Source organism: Gymnodraco acuticeps, unplaced genomic scaffold, assembly GCF_902827175.1.
Source record: "Gymnodraco acuticeps unplaced genomic scaffold, fGymAcu1.1, whole genome shotgun sequence".
Taxonomy (NCBI): Eukaryota; Metazoa; Chordata; class Actinopteri; order Perciformes; family Bathydraconidae; genus Gymnodraco; species Gymnodraco acuticeps.
The window spans coordinates 494,226-516,989 of NW_022990346.1; the positions used below are offsets into that span (position 1 = coordinate 494,226).

Consider the following 22,764-nt stretch of genomic DNA (forward strand, 5'->3'; position numbering starts at 1 on the left):
AATTGTGTTTCAATGATCACAACAATGCATCCACCTGTTATCATGCCACCAAGGTTTTATACATACATACATTTAAAAAGGTTTTGAAAAAGCTAACCCTTCAATTTCTTGCCAAAAGTGATGTCACCAAAAACACCTTCACAAGAACAGCACAAATATAATAACAAGTCCAATTAAACAATACTTAGATTTCTGTGTGTGTTTCGGGTTCCTTGTATAGTCCTATATCAGTGCTTCGTAAATATATGTAAACACACACATTTCTATTTTCCAAGCACATGCTGTCAATCGTTTACAAAATGTAATCATGTTAATTTGTGACTTAATTATAACATGATTTCTGAATTATCAGCATGAATTACGACAATTTTCCGACATTAAGCTGAAGCATTGAAAAACCCTCTGTATAATGTGCGCTGCACGGCACATATATTTGTTGTATTCTCTCTTCTGCTATCATGTTGCAAGCACTATCTGTTGTATATTGCTGACTATCCGCTATCTCTTGTGCAATTTCAAGAGACTGGTAGGGCTTCAGCAAAATGCCTTTCCTCTGTTTTCACCACACCTAAATAAAACGAGTGCAGTTGCCATTTGTCATCGATTAGGTGTGCGGTTACTGTTAACTAATGTGAAGTCAGTGAAATATATGTGGTTTGTGCCAATTTCACCACTTAATTAGCTTTACATGGTACATTAATTTGTGGCTTGAGTGTGGCAGCCGCGAACAAGCTTTGTAATCCTAATGGCCAATTCCACACCGTGAGTTTGCATCCAAAGTGCTTAAAGTGCTTGTTCTTGCCACAGACAAGCTCAGATTATTATTTGAAGTCTCTGACAACATTATGGAAAGGAGTCTGCAAAACCTTTCCCTTGATCCTGTCTATTTGTTATTGTGTCATGTGACTTGACTTGGAAGACAACGGTGGGAATTGAGAGAGTTTGTTGTGTTAGCAGTTTAATGTTATCTAAAAGATTTTTAATGTCATTGTTGAATATTTAGACATGCTATTTAAAAGATTTAGGAATGACACTTGGTTAGGCATCATCATAAGAGGACCCATCAGGCAAAAGGTACATATTTTTTGCATTGTATTCATGTTTCCAAAATGTTGTCAAACACAAACAAAAACTGAGTCATTTAAACACAAAAACACAGATGATAGGTTTCTTCATTGAAGGATACTAAAGTTATCATTTAAGTCGAGATTTAAGGCATGACGCCAATAAATACAATTTACTGGATTCACTTTAAAGCTGCTCTTGTGTTTTTAATGACAATTTATTACTCAGACATACCGAGTTTTACTAACCTGGGAAAAGCCTTCTGTTATAAGCAGCTATCGTGTACTACAGTTTTTCTCCTGCTCTTGCTTATATATGGGGCTGAGTCAGTGGACCGTTGTGTTAACAACAGCAGCCATTTCCCATCAGACTTAACCCTGTAGCCCTCTGGTTTTCAGATTTGTTGTTGCTGTGAAGCCCTTACATGTATATCAATCAAATGTTCACAGCTCAGACACATGAAGGTCATAAAGGAGAAATCAGTGTAAGGGAAGAAGATGTAACATGCTAATAATTTTGTCAAATTAAATTGTTCAAATCAAAAGAAAATGTCCAACTGATTATTTCTGTAAACCTGAGCTTTACTTAAACATAGGAGAGGATGATATAGTACAGACAAGAACATGATATCATATATCAAGAGGAAACAGACATTATTGCTTCACAGCTGATATATTCATTGGCTCTAAAAACCTAATTCTCTCTAAATTGTTCTCACTTCTTGGCAATAATCATTTAAATGCAGGCGGCCTCTGAGTGTGTCACCAGTGTGTCAGAGCTCAAATGTAAATTACATGTGTATGTGTGCACATATGTATGCATATAGCATCTCACACACATGCCATAAAGGTCGCATAAAGAAGCACGGCCAAGAATGCAGTGGATAAAAGCAGAGAGTAGCCTATACTGTTAAAAGCATATACTCACAAATGTAGACTTTAACCTCTTTACCTGTTACCTGAGACCACACAGTTTTCCACTTTCTGACAAGCAATAGTTATATTCTATCTCCAAATGCAAATGTGATCAGAGGCTTGGCTTCTGCCTCAGGGCTCAGTCTGCTGACAGTATGCATTCTGGGGAGTGATCTATTGATCCATATTCAATATTTGCTACACTCTCCTGAAGTTGGGAGATGAATAAATGAGAAGCAGAACTGACAGTTCATACAACTACACTTGTGCCTTAGAGCAGTGGTTCCCAACCTTTTTCCCCAAGAGCCCCCCCAAATGACTCCACTTGGAAGTTGCGCCCCCCCACACACACACACAAGGGGGGGGGGGGTGCAACAGCGGTAATTAAAGTTTAAAAGTCTCAAAGATGCTACAACTAGTGTCACAAACTGGATGAATGTGAAGTATGTTGTTAAAGGAGGATGAAAGCGTAATTAAGGAGCACTATTGGAGTGACTTTGATGGTTATTGGACTCAGGATTAATTCATTTGGATTCCCGCTGTGTGAAGGAATTAAAGGATGGCGCAGAAGTGGAAACAATTCACAAAGGGATTAAACTGTTTAAAACACATGCTCAAAGTAAGCAGGATTTTGCTGATGTGTTTATGTGGATTCAAAAGTCGTAAATAATCTACAAAATGGAGGAGACCGATCTGATCGGAAACCGGCATGGACAATGACTATGTTTTAAAAATGCGCTTATCCAGAAAAGCCTGGTTTGGACACTTTCATTTATTGCGTTACAATCATAAGTAAAAAAAAAGAAAAAAAAGAAAAGAGTCTAAATATTTGGCCTCAAATCATCTGAGGCCTGGCGCCTCCCCTGCGATCTTTGGCGCCCCCCCAGGGGGGGGGTGTGCCCGCCAGGTTGGGAACCACTGCCTTAGAGGACCGGGGGCTGCCTAAATGCTTTGCTGCCCGTGTCTTGTGTTTATGCCGCCTGACATATATTTCTTGATCAAATTTAAACAAATTAAAGTGCATTTCAAACTACATATGTTTTGGATGTCAGGTGTGTGTTACTGATACAGTCATTATCCTAACCCTGAAAGAAAGCTCTGCTCTTTCAGGCATAAGCACTCCCAGAAATAATTACATAAGAAAAACACAGCATTGTTTGAGGATTCATTCATTTGTAAATGCTATAAAGTCTGAGAGAGAAAAAATATAAGAAAGAGACCAGAAGGATATGGAGGGGAGGGGCCTGTCAGTAGCGATACATCGCTCATCTCTAATGAGGTCTGAAAGCTACAGAAACACAGACATTGACAACAACCCTGAGAACACCCCTCTCCTCCTTTCACCTTATCCTTTTCACTTCAACATCCTGCGTGATGCACATCAGTCTCACATCTGCAGCCCACATAGTTTTACTACACGTCTCTTCACACCTGCTGTTCAGCCTAAAAGCACCACAAGAAGCTACATCTCATGTGTACTTGAAAACCCTTTAATGACCAAGCAAGACTAAAATACATTTCTACAAGGTGTTCTCATTAAGCCTCATGAAGAAATGCTAAGGCAATCCCAACGTACATTTTAGAAGTAAACTATAGAGATTACACAATAAAAAACATGAATTGCTATTACAGTTTGCAGGTGTTACAGTATGTCAAACACACACAGTCAATTATAAATATTATCGTCATGTCAGTTTTTAGTTTTATATCAAACTGTGGTGCAAATACATATTTTAACTGAAAACGACAAACTTTGATTAGTAAAGTGTCTCTACTGTAGGCTATTTTTATTATATGTACAGCACTTTGGCTCGACCAAAAATCGTTTATAAATGTAAATATAAATAACACTTGATTTGATTTGAAACTATTAAACAGATGTAGTCATTTTAATTTGTGAAAAGGTCACATGCAGGATGGGAGGGTGTGTGTGTGTGTGTGTGTGTGTGTGTGTGTGTGTGTGTGTGTGTGTGTGTGTGTGTGTGTGTGTGTGTGTGTGTGTGTGTGTGTGTGTGTGTGTGTGTGTGTGTGTGTGTGTGTGTGTGTGTGTGTGTGTGTGTGTGTGTGTGTGTGTGTGTGTGTGTGTGTGTGTGTGTTACGGAGGGAGGGAGGGAGGGGAGCAGTAGGCAGATGCTGAGGAGAGAGACGCAGGACGGAAAATACAACAAGTGAGTGAACTGTTGCTCTGCAAATAAAGTCGCTCTGCAGCGGGATTTCCGCAGGGCGAAAGTCTCTCAAAGTAACTCGTGAGAATTTGTGATTTTATTTGAAGGAGTGCAACGCGACTTTTAATTATTTTATCATATCTCTTTCTATTTCATTTTGTATTCTCTCCTTGTCTTTTTGGAGCTGCTGTCAGTATCTTTGGACGGTGCCGTCCGGCCACCATGCAGGAGTCCTGGATCAAGTTCAATTGTTAGTATTTTAGCGAGATTTGTGACTTTGCTCCGTAACGAAACTTCACCCGATGCGACGGTGAAAGCGCTCAGGGTTGGAGGGGATTTTCATTCCGTTCCTGGAGCAGTTTTCCTGCGGCGTTTCCATCTAAACCCGCGGCATTAAAAACGCTAAGAACCGGGAAGGATAGAAGAAGACGAAACTAGGTAAGCCGATATGAGTTTCTTAAAAGTTGGCTGCTGAAATCCTTATTTCCTGTGAGTGTTAAAATCTAGTGATAATGTGAACAAAATGGGGTGATAAGTAGTATTAGGAGTATATTTTTTGCTGTTAAACGTCGAGTTTGTAGAGTATAATACATGCAGGCCTGTAATAACATGAAGCTATCTCAGTTTGTTTTATTAATTAAATTAGGTTTTTAAAAAATAATCAGTAGGTCTAATGACATTGAATAAAATGAGTATGGCACATTGAATAATGTATCTGTCTTGCATTTATTATTGCCATTATTATTTTAAATGGCTTATTACAAATTGAAAATGTAGATAACAAAATGAATGAATTAGTTTGATACATATATTCATACATTTTCAGATAAAAGTTAATATATAAGAGCAAATGTATTTGGTTTTGTTAGTTATTTTATAATTATATGTTTGTGTTTGCTTGTTCTTTTCTTTCTAGATTCAGTGAAAATGTACTCAGCGTCATCCAAGCTGCCTTTAAAACAAGTTTCCACATTCAATGCATTTTGGCCTGCTCTGTCCTCACAATTTTCCTCTTTATGACCTGTAGCAAATCTGCACTTTGAATGGAAGAATAGACTGCTGAGATAAATCTAACCCAGGTTCCTACAACAACAATGTATGTACAGAGAGAAGAGGTGTGAAGGCCAATCAACAAAAACAGAATAGGGGAGAAAAGTAGCAGAGATTTAGCTATTTCCTCTTTCTTCTCTTCCCATTTCTGGACTGACAAGTAAAGCGCCCATCCCTATATGTGGAGGGTGAGATGAACTCCAGTGGGAATACTGTAGACCCCACCTGACAGCTCGCTGCCTAAGAAACGGAAGCTTTCACTGGAGCCACCACGTCCACAGAGCTGGAAAAAGAAAAGCAATCGCCAAAATCCAAAGGTGATGCTCAGTTTTTGTTAAAATATTCTAATTATTTTTGTCTTGCAAAATGATGCACTATCTTTAACCCTTTGACACTGCAAAGCAGAGGAAACTAAAAGGATACAAAACACATTTACTGAAAACCAAGAAATGGAAAAACCTATTTGTCCCTTTCCCCAGACTTCTGATATTCTCCTGTCTGAGACTTGCCTGTCCTGTTCATAGAGTCACCCCCCATTGTCTTTCTTTGGCCCACAATTCCTCCTCCACTTTATCGATCCAGTAGGCCTAGTTTCTTTAGCTTTCAGTCTGGCCGGCACAACGATTCCAGCGAAGGGGGAGGAGGATTTCCTCACGCTGGCCGCCTCCCGGCTCAGCCGCAAGAAACGTGTGATTGGGGCTGGAGTCGGCGTGGCGATGGTCCTCGTCCTGCTGGTGGCCATTCCCCTATTGGTGCACACCACCAAGGGGGGAGGGTCCGGAGGAGGGGGCACGCATTACGAGATGCTTGGGAGCTGCAAGATGGTGTGTGACACTTTAACCCCCCCACAGGGAGAGCTGACAGCCGTTTCCCCTCAGCCCCCAGACTTCGCAAACCGCAAGGGCAAACAGGGGTTCAGAGGGACCCCTGGACTTCCTGGTCCTCCGGGTCCTAAAGGGCCCCATGGAGAGCCTGGCAAGCCCGGCCCACCTGGTCCACCGGGGCCTGGACCCGGGGGCTACGGGCAATCCTTCTACAGTCCCAAAATCGCCTTTTATGCAGGCCTCAGAAAACCACACGAAGGGAGTGAAATACTGAAGTTTGATGACGTGGTGACCAACGTCGGGAACTACTACGAGCCGAGCACCGGCAAGTTCACCTGCCCCCTGCCTGGCATCTACTACTTCACCTACCACGTCCTGATGAGAGGAGGGGACGGGACGAGCATGTGGGCCGACCTGAAGAAGAACGGCCAGGTGAGCGTGTTTGTGTTTGTGTTTATGGAGTGTTACTGTGATCTGAAAGCTCCACATGTTCAAACAAACTGCAGATTCTGCAGATACTAATCAACCAAAATAGGGGAAAATCCTTTGCACAGTCAAACTACAGAGTTTGATTCAGTGTCACTCTGTGCAGCCAGCAGCATTGGACACAATAACAGGAACACATAATCCGGCATGGATAAATATTCTCTAAACTGACAATGTTCTAATCTGACACCACTAAGGTTTGGTAATGTAAAGGCGAAAAAACAAGTTGTTATTGCTACGATTTGTAAAAGCTGACGTCTGAATGGATATTCTTACAAAATTAATATATCCATGAAGAGGGCTGAGTCTCTCCAGCTACAGACACAACCACAATAGTGTATCATTAGTGATGATTGTTTTTGTACGAGTCTTCATACATTTTTTTTGGAAAAAGTAATTCTACTTACAAGATTTGGTAGTTAGACACAAAAACAACTTTAAGTTAAGTGTAAAGCTGGAGAAAAATACTACTTTGGGTTAAAATAGTCATTTGTTAATGTCAGGGTGCCATGTTTGGCATGGTAACAATAAAACATGTCTAAGAATAGGCAACATTAAACCAACTTTTACTATGGAAGAACGCAGCAGTCTCATGTCCAAGTATGTGGACCTCTCTTTATGGACGTCTCTGTCTGCAGACTTTGGGGCTCTGAAACATTGTTACACAACTTTCTCCTTTTCTTCTGACTGGCAAGATCTCCTATACAGACCCTTGAGGGCTTTGTCACTAAACATACAGAAAACACATCGCTTAAGGGCATTTTTTGCAACTACTGCTGCTGCATTTTCTTCCAGCTAGGCTTCCAAACAGATTTCATAACCAACACCTCTCTGAATTTTTTTAAGTTGTTTCTAAACAACAGAGTTTCAAGAGCATCATGATAAAGTGTTGAAGAAGTAATGTCTAAAGCAAAGTTTCCACAAAACAAACCAAATAATCAACACAAGTATCCAAAGGATGATTACTTAAAAAATAAACTAGGGGAAATCACTCATGCTGTTTCCAATCTCTTATATGAAGAATAATTATCAACCCTCTCAGCTTTCTTCAAAGTCGTTGATTTACTACCAGGACAACGCATAAATGAGGGCAGGATGAAAGTAGAATACAGAGGTGGGACTAAGAATATACGTTTACACTGAAAACGAAAACTGTAATTAATTGTACAACTTGCACACAAAGGGAGAGAGACAAAGAGAGAGTGACAGCCAAGCGATCAGAGGATAACAATCCTCCAGGTCTCGGTAGAACAAAACCAAAATGCAACAGCTGGCTACTGTTCTCTGAGGAACTATGACTTTAGCACTAATAAATAAACAAGTACAAATGCCTGGAAAAAAGCCTTGACTGCTTCCATCTGGAGATCCGTGACAAGCTTGAAGTACTAAGCCCTGACTTTGTGGAGGAGCCCTGAATCTGACATGTGTGCTGCAGAACAGAAGAGTGACGTCCTGGGGATTACCACAGAGGAATGCTCTGCATTGGTACAAGTCAACGTATAGGCTGAGTGTTTGATGGCTAACAGTGTTTTCTCTGCACATAATTTACACGGTACATGATCAGACAGCAATTTGCTTGTGAGCAGACCTTCATCCTGCTGGGCTGCTGTTCATTGATATGCTCTAATTCTTAAAACATTAAGATTCAGTGAGAGGGCCAGTAAGCATTCAACAGGGGACAGCTCAGCAGAAACTAAAAAAAACATATGTGCAAAAACCCAGTGTTACCCAATATCAGCCATGTTTACTGCAGACCCCCAAGACCATCCTGGTTTAACAGTCAAATGTGGTCAAAATGAGTGCAGAGAAATGTTTTTGTGACTCATGGTGGGATTTTTTTCTTTACATTACAAGATTGAAAGGACACTTTGTTTGTCTTCCATTAACCCTCCACACCAGGAGCATGTTCACAATGCTTTACATTGGTAGGATGCAAACTAGCACTTGTTTGTTAACCTGTCTCACTTACACCAAATTCAACTAAAATGTTTTACAATAGCTCAAATTAACTAACAACAAAGATCAAAGCAATATGATGCTCAGTATAATATTTAAACGTTGAACAGCCCAGACAGTGGGGGGGTAAAGGGACCACTGGTATTTTTTTACCTCTGTCATTCAGATTTGTCACTCCATTGGCGTCACAGCTGTGCAAAATGTGTGTAATTGAGAAAAAAAAAAGATTGAGATTGCCCATAGGAGGTGTCTGAGAAAGAAAGCCTGGATAGTAAGGGGGTAAAAGGGCCATTGGCACCCCAAACCTTTACACCCCTGGCCCGCTTTGGCCTAGCCGGTGTAATCCCTTCACAAGATGGTCTTTACTGCTTTGGTTTTATAGACTTTACAAATACACACATCCTAGATCGTTCTGTGACGGATCAAGTCCATAAAAATAGTATTAACCTCTTTCATTGTATAGGGTGTGCATAAAGTGCAGAGTAAAGAGGACAGACAGTCAAATGCCAGATATAATTGGGGGACTTGGTTTGTTGCATGCCTTCACAGACATTGTCATTCCTGTCTTCTCTCGCTGTTAAATCTTTCATAGCTTTTAGATGAGATCTTCTCCCCTCCACCTGGGCCCCTCCTTTCACACACACACACACACACACACACACACACACACACACACACACACACACACACACACACACACACACACACACACACACACACACACACACACACACACATACACACACACACACATACACACACACACACACACACACACACACACACACAGACACCAACACACACACACAGACACCACACACACACACACAAACACGCGCACACTTTTAATGTCCACACTGGCTATTGACTCCTTCCCCCATTAATTATCTTTTCCATCAACTAAATTATTTAACCCAATTCAGTAATAATAGTAAAACCTGCTAGGTCAGAAAGAAACACCTTGAGAATCACACTGAAAAGTTTGGCATTTTAGAAACGTGTGAAAACGTTACTCCTATGAATTTATTTGAATGAATATTTTGTTCATGAAGATTTTGAGAGAGAAAATGCATTAAAGGAGTAGTTTTACATTTTGGGAAATACACTTTTTTACTTTATGCCAAAAGTTAGAGGAGAAGCTCCAACTCCAGCCAGCTAGCTGTAACTATGCTGCATGGCTGCATGGCTGAGCTGATACAGTTATTTGAAGACGAACTTAACAATTATCAGCAAGATCAACCCATCGACTCTGGATGAACAACCAGGGGCGGACTGGGACTAAAAACCATCCCGGGAAACTCGACCGGCCCAACTCGGTACCGCTAGTCAATTGTCAACCGGGGGGGGAGGGAATACCGGGTAAACTCCCGGTATTCCCAATGGCCAGTCCGCCCCTGGTTGCAACAGAATGATGACTGCTGTTCACCTCACGACCACAGGTGTCATTTAAAAACAGAAATGTTCTGCAAGTTAAACAAAGAACCTTTCATTTATTAAGCTAAATAATCCAGCAAGCAACACCCATTTGTTATACTGATACATGCAAATGTTGCTCAGATTACACCAAAAGTAGTGCTATGGTGTTTGATGTTATAAGGACTGTGATACATACAGATCCCACTGTTTTGATTGCATAACAAAGTATTACTCAAAGCCATCACAATATACTGCAATACATTGAATCATAACCCCTGTATCATTATACAAATGAATCAGTTTCTTGCCAATACACAGCCCTACTATCCGGCCTATATTACATTACATTTACATTACATTTCATTTAGCTGACGCTTTTATCCAAAGCGACTTACAATAAGTGCGTTCGACCAACAAAATACAAACTTGAAGAAAACAGAATCATATAAGTACATCAGGTTTCATAGAGCCAAACATTTCAAGTGCTACTCAACTGGCTTTAGGTAAGCCAGTCCTTTGTTAGTATATAAGTGCTTTGTTAATAATTCTATCGCTCGAAGTGGAGTCGAAAGAGATGAGTGTTCAGTCTGCGCCGGAAGGTGTGTAAGCTATCTGCTGTCCTGATTTCAATGGGGAGCTCATTCCACCATTTTGGAGCCAGGATAGCAAACCCACGTGTTTTTGCTGATGGGAACTTGGGTCCCCTTCGCAGTGAGGGTGCAGCGAGCTGTTTGGCTGATGCAGAGCGGAGTGCACGTGCTGGGGTGTACAGTTTATATCTATATCTTCAAAAAGAGTGTAAAGGCCTGCCGTGTGTGGGGAAGACTTGTGCCAAACTGTTATGCTAACTTAAGCTTAGCAAACATAATGTTGGCTCCACTTATTTACCATACAGACTTATATAAAAAATTAAATGTGTCTGGCAGTGGCTCAGTCAGTAGGGGCTTGGACTGAACCGTAGGGTCGCTGGTTCAAGTCACCGCACAGACTTAAAATATGGAGTGTGGACTGGTGCGCTGTACAATAGCTGCCCACTGCTCCTAATAGGATGGGCCAAAAGCAGACTGTGTGTGCTCTGTGCAAGTATGTGTGACCATTAAAGAAGGGTCATCCTCCGGTTCTATCTATTTGCCAACGTTTTTAACTTTTCCTATTAGCAATGCCTTTTGACAATGTGTTTTGCAGCATTCATGGCTGTGTGTATGTGTGTGTAACAATTGTCAGACCGATATGTGTGGTGTTGATCAATGTCTTGCCAAAAGGAGCTGATTATAAGTCACATCCTGAGGAGAGATCACTGCGGGGACAGGCAGGACACAGACACGTGGGCTGACTTGTCCCTGCAGACAGACAGAGACAAAGTCACAGAGAGATGGATGAATATTCACAGGAGAGTAGACAGAGGGGGAGGAAGACAGAAAAAGCAACATGAGAGCATTTTTGTCCTCTGGTGAAGCTAGGAGTTTACGAGACGGGAAAACTTAATGAAACAAATCAAAATCGTGTTCCCAGCCGTTAGTGAAATCAAAACGAAAGGTGTATCTGATGAACAATGACTAAATGAATCACTCAATGCAAGGAATCCTCTTCATTCATCTTGTCCCATAACTCATCAAAAGATTGGTGTTGAGGTAGATGACCTTTTCAATGGATATATAATTCACCACCAATATGTACTTTGCCCTTTACAGTGATGAGCATGGAGAGAGAGTGTGAATATTTATGGCGGGGCCAATATATGATAGAAACTGGCCAGTTGGTCGTTCTGCTATGCCACCCTCCACACACACACATGCACACACACACACACTATAGTTTTTATGAAATTAGTGTAGTATAGTAGCATCTCATATGCTATTGACATGGTGACCTCATTATGTGGCAGTGGCATTAGGCTGGATCTGACCTACGGCGGGACAAAGCTGTGCCTTATTAAAATGCTCTGACATGTGGCTTAGCCCTAACCATGTAAGGTCTAAAGGTTGGAGGGAAAGATTAATTAAAAGTGGGGAAATAAAGTTTAAAATAATGTGTATTAAAGGGGAACAGGGTGGAATTATAGATAGGTTCCTATTAAGGTGCCTATGTTGTTTTGTATTTCATTTTATACTGTATATATGTTTGTCTGTCATCAGGATTATGGAATAACTATGGGCAGATCATCATGAAACTTGGTGGAAGGTTAGGATGGGCCAACAGAGAACCACATTATGGAGCAGATCTGAATCATGGGGCAGATGTACAAACTAAGTTTTAATTTGTGTTAACATTGCGAGATTGTTCTGCATTCATGAAGTGTCAGAATAATTCCACACTTCCTGAATTCTCCTGAATAATCCCAACGATTTTGCCACCTCAAGTCAGAACAACATCTCGGAAAGCAGCATAAACATTTGTACGCTAATGGCTAACATGATATTTTCCTTGTTCCTTGTTGTCATGCTAATACTGGTAAGAAAGCTTTGAAATACATTTTGTAGCATCCATGTTGTTTCCACATTCAGGGCCCATGTAAACACCAACTCAGGAAATAGGACCTTCCAAGGAACATGTGAATGAAGCGTTGTCCTTGGAGGAGATTTAGTCATAAATGAGGGTTCGAATTTAGGCAGAACACTGCTGTCATTTAGGTTTGCTCAAATCAGATCTATTCAAGGTTATTGTCATTTTTACCTTACATCACTGGGCAGGGCAGACAGCTCCGTTTCTCTGGGATCATGGTGCAAAATATATATATAAAACTAAAGAAAACAACAACAACAAAATAGCACAGTCCCTGAGCCTTCATTACCTAAAGTGTGGAGTGCAAATTAAAGTAAAAAAAAGTAAAAGGATAGTTAAATAGTAGAAGTTATATGTAAAAACAGAAGCTAGTTTAAGAGTTACGCTGAAGATGGCAGCACATGTCTTGTTTCCAGCAGTTTTCAGGGTGAGAGTGGGGGAGGTTACCATTGATGTCTAACACTTTCAACAAGCAGCAAAGTACAAACTGGTAATGAAGATCCATGCGTGTTCATTACAAAATAAGCTAATAAGATCTATGAGCTAATTACATAATTAAATACACAAGTTGTGGCGATGACAAGTTTGGACTCAATTAGAGGCAAGGAACAGCTCGCCTCCGGTATGTAGGTGTGAGGCAGCTCCTGTGAAGTGAAGGCTCCTGATTAGAAAAGAAAAGGTGTTAACATGGGCCTCCTGTGGCACTAATTTATTTAATTTGTTGGTAGCTGTGTTTTTTTCTTCTCCAACAATCGTGAGATTAATTAATAATAAGAGTCATTTTAGTGGTGCATTGCTTAGGTGTCAGGCACAATGGCCTCGCATTATAATGGGGAACATTCTGTGATAAAGGATGAACGTTTTTCCTTTCAGACATCATTTCGTGTAGAGCAAACAGAACGCGTCCTCCCATATACCCTGCAGCTTGCCCTTGTTTTGTCTTCCTGTCTTTCTCTCTGAGTACACACACATTTATGCACATGTTCATGCACACAGCCATTATTTGACTATCTGTTTCCCTTATAATGGTCTCAGCCATTATATTCCACCGACTAAAACGACTCGGCCGGTTGTTACCGTGTTTTGTCGAGCCTTTGTTGTGCTTTCCTTTTGCTTCCACATTATATCATTATTTCCCCTCATTATTAAACAGCAGCATTTTCTCCCTTTTACAAACAGCAGTGTTGCAGTGTTTGATAAGGACAAGGTAACATGAACAAAGGAAACATGTATATTGGATTATAAAAATGTTTAAGTGCATGTATATTAGAATTAGAGAGATATAAACGTCTGACCTGAAACAGCTCTTTTATAATGAACGAGTATCACACTTTGTGTCCCTGTGCACTTTGTAAAGCAAACACGGAGCTAATAAAAAGGCAGTAAACAATATGTCATAAAGGAATACTATAATTTAACTCAGGGGCTGAAGATTTGGATCAGGCTGATGCTCTGCAGGTAGGCCGTCTACAAAATCCATTTATATCCAATTAAGGCATCTCCTCTACCCTCAAAGGTTTCAGTCTAGAGCCAATTAGAGACTTTTTAATCAACATCTTGACACCTTGGGTCTTGAGTGTCATGGCAAAAATATTAACATTTAGTATGCCAATTAGTGTGTGAGTCTGCAGTGCAGGAGAAGGGTTACATGCTGACCTGCATAATAGAAGCAGTGTACCTCTGGCTGCACAAGGGGGGAGGTAGAGAGAACACAGCCGCTTTTACAAAAAGGGCCATTTCAATTGCCCTTCTTCTCTCTCCCAGTTTACCCTTAGAGGTCCCTCAGGTAAGTTTAAGAGACCCCGTCTCAATCGCCTCGCTCTGCTCTGAGAGGTCTGTACATCACAGTGAATGAATCCTGTCAGTTTTATTACCAGAGGATCAAGGCACCACCGCGAAACAAAACAAAACTGAAAAAATAACACACTACATGGACAGCCAGCCTCCCCAACCTCATTTATACCCACCCTTCCTCTGAAGCAGGCATGCTTGATCAGTTTGTTATCCAACAGGCTCCCTCCCCATCACTCAAAGCCCCTCTCAACTTTGGCTTTCTTTACCCGAATCATGTGCTTAGACTGTTAAAGGAGTGTGCAGCTGCGCGCCTGTGAAAGTGTTCTTGTACAAATTTCTGCTTTTACACCCTTGTTTTTTTCAAAACTACATATCGTTCTTTTTCTTTCTTACGCCCTACTTCCAATCATTTTTACCTGAGACAAAGCTCAGACATAAACACTATGAACACACTTTGATATTGGGTCGATACACATAAAAATGATGAACATCTTTGGTCGAATACATTTGAAATACAGTATGTCAGCCCTTAAAAACGTCACACAAATCAGTGGAACACAGCTGAAATGTAGATTGTATTGAGCATTTAGCACCGTCTGGGAATTATTTCCACGCTGTCAATTTCCTCTCACTCTTACACCTTTCTCAGACCTCTCCACCGCTCTCTCCCCATTTAGTGTTGGCCCCTAATCAAAAGTGGAGGCAGTGTAATCTTCTCTATTGTCCCGTGGGTCTCCCTTCTCCCCAACAGCAGCAGATCAAGTCAGAACAGCATTGAGCCAAAAGACAGAAACTCACTCCCTTGTCGCTATCAATCTCCGCCGCTGTTGACAATAATCCTGATTTGCCTTTCCCTCTTGTTTTCACTCTCAAAGCCCCGGTGCGCTTCCTGCACACTTTGAGAAAAAAGGATTTCACTGTGATTGTTTCTGACAGCCGGACCTGCAGCTCTGCTATGTCAAAGGCTCCGGCTTGGTCAAAGAAATTATAATATATTGCACAGTGTTGGAGATAGTATTTATTTTATATCCTTAAGTGAAAAATGATCTCTAATGAAACAATGTATAGATGATCAGTTACGAGTTAAAGTCTTTCACTCAAAAGCAGGAAGCAAAATATCTTAAAAATCTTAATCTTAGCTACATTTAAGTCTTTTTTTAAGGCAATCGGTAAAATTAAGATCAGTTAGATACATTTGTTGGATACCTACAGTGTACAGTATCACAGTTAAAGTATGCAGAGGAAAATGACCTCTGGGAATTATATTAATGATTAGATTCCTAATATAATACTGATGTATGATTGCATTAAACTGTTGTAGCTGTTTGAGGTGGAGCTGGGTTTACTTTAGATACTGCTATGTAATATAATTATGATAATGCACCAGATTTTATACATTTATTGTTTTATTGTAAAATCGTATTCACGAGAAGTAATTGCATTAAAAGTAGGACAGTATAACGCAGCATACAATCAAAATACTCAAGTACAGTAAATACAACTAAATTGTACTACAGCACAGTTCTCCCTTTCTACTCATGGTCCATTTTACAATGGTCAAATTATGTCAACATATATTTGGTTTTTTAATAAATAAAAATAATCTTGTTCTTCAATCACTTTGATGCAGATCATTTCATTGTCAACTCATTTTGATGACTGTGATAATATCTTAAATACCACACTCTTACAAATATGTGCATTAAATGTATAGTAGCTACATTGTCCATTGGGGTATTATAAATAGGGGCAATGCAACCATGAATTAATCATAAACATAACACACTAAATGTCAGCATCTCCACTGTCTAGTGGAGTCGAGGATAATTAAACCTGGGTGTCTTATAATGAAGTCAACCATAACAAGCCATAAATAACATTGTGTCCTTTTGGCTGGCAAATATACTTAGTTGATGTTCACGTTTAATAGGCCATTTCAATGAGGTGGTGTGAATATCACTGCTGCAACCTATAGGACCCTTAAACATACGAGTAGACAGAACCCAGCAGTCTCATCTTATTGTATCTTTGTTTTTATATAGTTTTCTCCATGATATTTCAAGTATTTCATGTTTGAAAATGGTACGATCTTCTTTGTTTAGGACATTTATCACAGACTTATTAAGATAAATGCATTTATGTATGCACATGCAGAGAGGAAAACCAGCTAATTGTAACTGTATATTGTCTGTATTTGCAGCAGGTTACAGCAGCCTGTCAGCCTCTAACTCTAGAGTCTATACTGTCAGGGGAATCCTGCCGTTCAACCATGTAGACAGATGTTGGACGTACAAGATGTCAGAATCTCTTTGCTGTTATATTTTTCCTAAAACCTATTAGGTCTACTCAGGGGAGCTGTTCAGTCCCTCCAGAGCAAAACAGTCTAACAGTAAAATAACAAATGTCTCATACTGTATGCTGTGTGGTTTTATTCAGGTGTTCACTTGAGATTCATAAAACACAAAGAGAGCTGATGTAGAGGGAGAGCGAGATGGAGTGTGTGTGTGTGTGTGTGTGTGTGTGTGTGTGTGTGTGTGTGTGTGTGTGTGTGTGTGTGTGTGTGTGTGTGTGTGTGTATATATGTGGGGGTCTTATCACCCCTTGCTAGTGTTTCATGGGCCCATTTGACCAACGTAGCCTATCCTGTGCCCCCATTTATTGTGATTGTATGGAGTTATTGAGGAGTTGGACCTATTAGTCCGGGAGCTGCCATGGCTATCCGACTACCAATTACCGTAGCCTGCAGCCGTGTATTGCCCACGCTGACGTATTTTGGGGTAGGGAGGGATGCTGCAGAGGGGGATGTGGGGGGGGATGTAGGGGTCCTCAGGAGACCTGCCACAGCAGCACGCCGTTAATCAATCCGATTTAGACCGGACAGGGACACACTTAGTCGCTGCTCCCGCCAACACTGCCATTGCGGGGGAGAGAAAATGTGTACGTGACCTGCATCTAATTGGAGTGTAAGGACACAAAAAGATGGATGGATGGGTCCAGAATGAAGAGATAGCGTTGGGGTTGCAAATGGGAAAGGGGTGATGGAAGGGGCGTGAGGTGTGGAGCGAGAGACAACAATTAATGGAGTGATGTGAGTTGAATTAAAACAAAGGAAATGCACCAATTCATTTCTGTCCCCAGGTGGGGAATACAAATGTTCACCTTCTTTACGTGGTAGAAACGCCTGTATGGATAAATAAATATATAGCGTTGAATTGATTAAATGGGTGGGAGAAAAAAAAATCACCATTTAATGAAGGATGAGTAAAAATGTGTTGTTTGGTCTTTCTTCATTTATCCTATTGATGACTGGTGGAGATGATGGACGAGAGCAGGAGACAAGGATAGAGTGAGGGTATCATATTTGCATTCATTAATATGTATGTGCTTGTGTACTTTATTTTCCAGTATTAAATGGATCGTTTGCTTGAATAGTTGCTTACTTACCAAATGATAGTGCAATTTATTATCAGATTTGCTTATTTGATGCGAAAACATCTTGGAATTGAACAGAAACACCTTCATGATGAATAAAGAAAAAGCTTTTTGCACATCTTTTGTGTAAAACATTAGGACTGGGAAGGCTAATGCAGGTGTTTCTTTGATTTAGGTCATAATGAAACCTCTTCTTAAGAGCAACATGTATGGAAACATTATGATCTTGGACTATGCGGCCATCATTAGTTCTGCGGTATCATATTTGTGTTAAGTGCTATGTAAACACGTGTGGTAATCCTCAGATGTAACGACTTCCTTTTTAACGGCTGGTACTACCATTACAGCTCCAGCATCAAGTTCAATCAGACATCCTCACACATAAACCTGTCCAGATGGAGATAAAAGCGTGAAGAATGGCTCATCAGACGGTATTACTTTTTAAAACTGTGTCAGGCTCCAGGTTGTGTGTTCTTCACACTAGATGATGCATCTTCAGTGTGTTTGTTTTGCAATTGCTGTATGGCAGACCTGAATGGCAGTTTATGAAGCTGACAATAGCAGGCTCTTGTTGTAACTGTGTGGTGTTGATTACATTGATTGGTCATTTTGAGGGTGTGGTGTCATTCAACCCTCTTTGTCCTTGCAAATGTGTATTTTCCATGTTTAGATTAACATACTGTATATTAATTAGTTTTTTTAATATTTCAATGTATTTCAGTTTCCTCATGTTATTTAAAAACTCAAGGATAATCAATTTAAATTGCTCAAAATAATTAAGCCGCTTGCTGTACATTTATTTTAATTATAGGTGGCAAGATAATATTTTATTACATAAAAGTGTGAAGCCACTTACCACATACAATTTTCCACGTATGCCTGTGAAGCATTTTTGTAAGTTTCAGCTCACTGTTCTGGTTCATTATCACCAGCAAAATCTGAGGCTGTAGCAGGCTGGTCAAAAAGTTGATGGTAAACCTAGAGAATCATTTAGCAGCCAAGGAGTCAGATACATTTTTCTCAGGAGTTGGTGAAGAGTAGAGCTAAATGTATAGGATATGATTAATCAGGGGCACACATTCATGCTCATGTTGCTCCATATCCATGACAAATAGGTAACTGTTTACCATTAAGTTCACCAGCGAAAAGGTGAACATATGCCAACCTTAGAAAACTGAATACCATAATTGCCTGAAATAGTTGGTAGCTAATGTCATAAACAATTGTTGAAACTAGCTGCAACCAAAACTATCCAGATATCAGCACCCAGTGGGTGTATGTCTGCACGCTCATTGTGTTTACTGATATTGCACCACGAATGAACTGATGTCCTCCCTGATGCCCTTCCTGCAATCCCCATCAGCCTCTCTTCTGCAACAGGTGGATCAGGTGTGAGAGCAACAATCCTCTAGAAAATTGATGGCGGCTAAGAAAGGTTATGCTCTCAGATAGAGGTTTGAGGCCAGAGATCAGTGCACATCTCATCTATCTAACCAGTGGACAGGAAGGCATCTGTACTGATGACATTACACCAAGATCACAGAATGAAACAGGAAATAAAATGGCACCAGAAACATCCAGATTACATGAACATACTGGTTTTAGGGTCATAGATGAAAAAGATAAACCTATTAAAGTCATCAGCCTGTGAAATAAAACACTTAATCTTAAACATTTCCTGTTTCAATTAGGATTATTCTTAATAACCACTCTGCGTTAGATCAGTGTATATATGGATACATACTTTCTTAATGTTACATGCATACTAATCCATATTTCTGCCATGACTATCTCCTCAAACCAGCAATTAACATTTAGATAGCTGTAGTGAACATGCCTCCTTTGCAAGTGATCATAAGTGTATTGGGGCTACAAGAGGAGCTGAGATTCAGCAGAGAGGATTATGGGAGCAGAGGCTTGTACGGACATATGGATGAGACTGATAAATCAATTTCCATAATGAAATATTGCTAGCTAACTAGCCATTAAAAATAAATCATTCATATGTATTCAAGATAATGCCCATGAATGCATCTATATACGTCAAAGCTAAATGCAAAATCTACATCAAAGTGTAGCATTGATGTATTTTATTGCAATACATTTTTTATTTGAATGAGCTTTATTGATATGACATTTCTAAAGAAGAAGTTGTAGAGAATGTAAATAATATGAAATAGTGTTTGTAAAGAGTAGCTAGTAGTAGCTGAGTTGTCTTGCCTTTACAAAGTAACCTGCCTCACATTTTCATGCCGAGGCTCTAACTCTATATTACATTTCACTTCAAAAAGTAGCTCAGACTAAAGAAATTATGTCAGTGGAGAATTGCGTTTTCCCATCAAATTCTGTGCTGATAAAGAAGTTTTTCAAGCTATTAAAACTAGAATTGGGCAAAAACCATTAACTCCTTTTCATATGAACAGTCAGAGTTGAAGATATTGATATATATCGACTGTCAGCCACAGCACCTCCAGACCCTAGTTATATACAGTATCTCTCTGCTTCATATCTTCATAATAACGGCTTGAAATGCCAACTAACCTCCTCCACATGACATGGTTATCAACCTTTTTTTTCCATATTTCTACTCGTTTTTTTTAGCAGCCTGTTAACACAGTCTTTCCTCTTTGTCTCAGGTGAGGGCCAGTGCAATCGCCCAAGATGCAGATCAGAACTACGACTATGCCTCCAACAGTGTCATCCTGCACCTGGATGTGGGGGACGAAGTGTGTGTGCAGCTGGACGGGGGGAAAGTTCACGGCGGGAACACCAACAAATACAGCACCTTCTCTGGCTTCCTCATCTACCCCGACTGACAGTATACCCACATTGATATACCCTCTCTCTCTGTTATCAAGCAAAACGTTTCCTCCTCTTTCTGTATCTAACACCACCATGACGTAATTTGTCATTTCAATGCTGTTAAATACACAAAACATGTAATACCACAAACACAATTAACAAATAGACAATGTGTGTTAAAATGAATATAGTATTGTATATATTACCAGTAAACATTTACTTCTGATACACACTTGTGTAATCATTATTCTGTGCCATGTACAGTATGTGTAAGCATGGCTAAAACAAATGGCTCGCATCTGTTTCACATGCACAATCAGCTTGTACACACGTACAGGAGAGGTGCTCACATGAATAGAACTCTACCTATCAGTTGTTGGGCTGAGAAAAGATGACCATTTCAGCCATCGGTCTGAAATCGACTGAAATGATCTCTGAATGTAGACTGTAAATCGAAGTGCGACTGCAGCTTCTCGCCTTCACTGTGAGAGGGATTTCCAAACGAGAAAACTCATGAATATATTGATCCTAGCTGATAATACAGCCAACACCATGAACATAATCCAGTATGTCTGTGTTCATGCCTGTGAGCGAGCGTACGCGTGTGTTTACCCTTCAGTTTGTGTTGGGGTGTAAACGCGTCACGTAGCTGTTAGTTTGACTTGCACAGTCTCTGGCTCCTGTTAAGGGAGGGGGTGTCAGGTTGTTGGTAACAGTCCCTTAACACATACAGTATATCGATACTGAGGTTTAGCTTTGAGATGTTCCCTGAGCCAGAGCTCATAGCAGAGCCTCATGATGTCCTGCTAATGAGCTGCGGCTTCCTCTGCAGCCTCATCTGTAAGTCACACTCACATCTGCCATCCACAGTTTGCTGTACGACTTTGCTGAAATAGGTTAACCTTGTGTGGAAAAAAGCTTGTTTGTTTTCTTGCCGGGAGTTAGATGAGAACATTGATATCAATCCGATTCTGCCCATTCACTGTAAAGGCTGGGTTATAGACATAGTAGAACAAAAGTGGTTTGATTTCCCCAAATTCACATAACACCACCAACTAAGTGACGCAGGCAGCGTTAGACCAGAACGTTCTGTAGGTTCTGCAAGGTAAATATACTGTTTTTGTCTATGGAGTCTCGTAACTGTGAAGCTTAGATAGCTGCCTGAGTTTCCCCTCATAAACATAAACTGCTAACAAAGCATTGGAAAGGTTGTAGAATTAGCTAGCCTGGGGCTTTTGAAAGTCTGATAAAATGCGTATATTGTCTTTTCAATTCGTACAACAACAAAAACATAGAAACAAACATTTGTAATGGTTGGCATATCTTTTAAAGGTCTTTGTGCTAAGCTAGCCGGATGCTATCTGACACTATATTAACTTTACAGACATTAAACTCGTGTCTCATCTAACTCTGCAAAAAACCAAATAAATAAAGTGTCAAGCAATTTCTTTAATTGTACTAGTAAGTAACCCATATAAGGATATCTTTTAAAATGCATGTGACTCTTGATGTTATACTGCTACGCCATACCCATAGGTTGTATGTGCCTTACACTTTATTTTTCATTCTTATGAGACATGCAAACAAACTGGTACAATAATAAATCTGATGAGGATTTCTATTGAAAACCTCTGCAACATTCCATCCATGCAAATGTTGTCAACAACTTTAAGAAATGCAGAAGCTAACTGAGGACCATGATTGTGAATATATGTATGTCACTGGATGTAACTGCTGTAAATAAAAGCCCAAATGGGGACCAGGCTTTGTTTGGTTGGTGGGAAACACCTATGGGAACAACAGATGCATGTCACTGTGTTGATTAAAGGTTGCATCCAGTCAAGTTATAAATAGGTAGATGTAACCAAATTATTATGTATAACAATTCTATTTTTTTCCCATAATATAATGCTTAAATGGGTATAATATAAAACTCCTATGAACAGGTTTATAGTAGTTGAAGTGCCAATGGAAGAAAACTTGGCCCAACGAGTGACACAGATCCAGCTTTGAAGCCCGATAGCATGACTGTACCTCAATGAGACTTGGGTGTGAGCTTTTACGATTATTCTTGTACTGTGACTGAAAACCCCTCCAAATGTTGTGATGTACAATATACATTTATCATGAGTGACTTTACATAATCTGTGTCATGCTGCATTCTACTGTGTGTTTTTATGGCGCTGTTACCTTTGTTCACGAGCAGTCTGGGTTCATGTTGCTGTACTTTGCAAGCTGAGTTGTGTGTATTTGTTATGTATGAAATCAACATTTTCTCTGCCCTCTACCCATTCTCTAATGCTGAAACACAATTAAAAAAAAGAAAATTCTGAAATTATTTTTCTGTCACTGCTGTAA

General features: G+C 40.1%; 1 protein-coding gene across 1 annotated transcript; it reads left to right on the top strand.

The window, feature by feature from the left end:
• Positions 1-4,220: 4,220 nt before the first annotated feature.
• On the top strand, positions 4,221-22,746 carry LOC117551112 (complement C1q-like protein 4). Its single transcript, XM_034223834.1, has 3 exons — positions 4,221-4,582; positions 5,061-6,450; positions 20,241-22,746. The coding sequence occupies exons 2-3, from the start codon at positions 5,911-5,913 to the stop codon at positions 20,418-20,420; spliced, it is 720 nt and encodes a 239-aa protein (XP_034079725.1). The 5' UTR covers positions 4,221-4,582; positions 5,061-5,910; the 3' UTR covers positions 20,421-22,746.
• Positions 22,747-22,764: the final 18 nt, after the last annotated feature.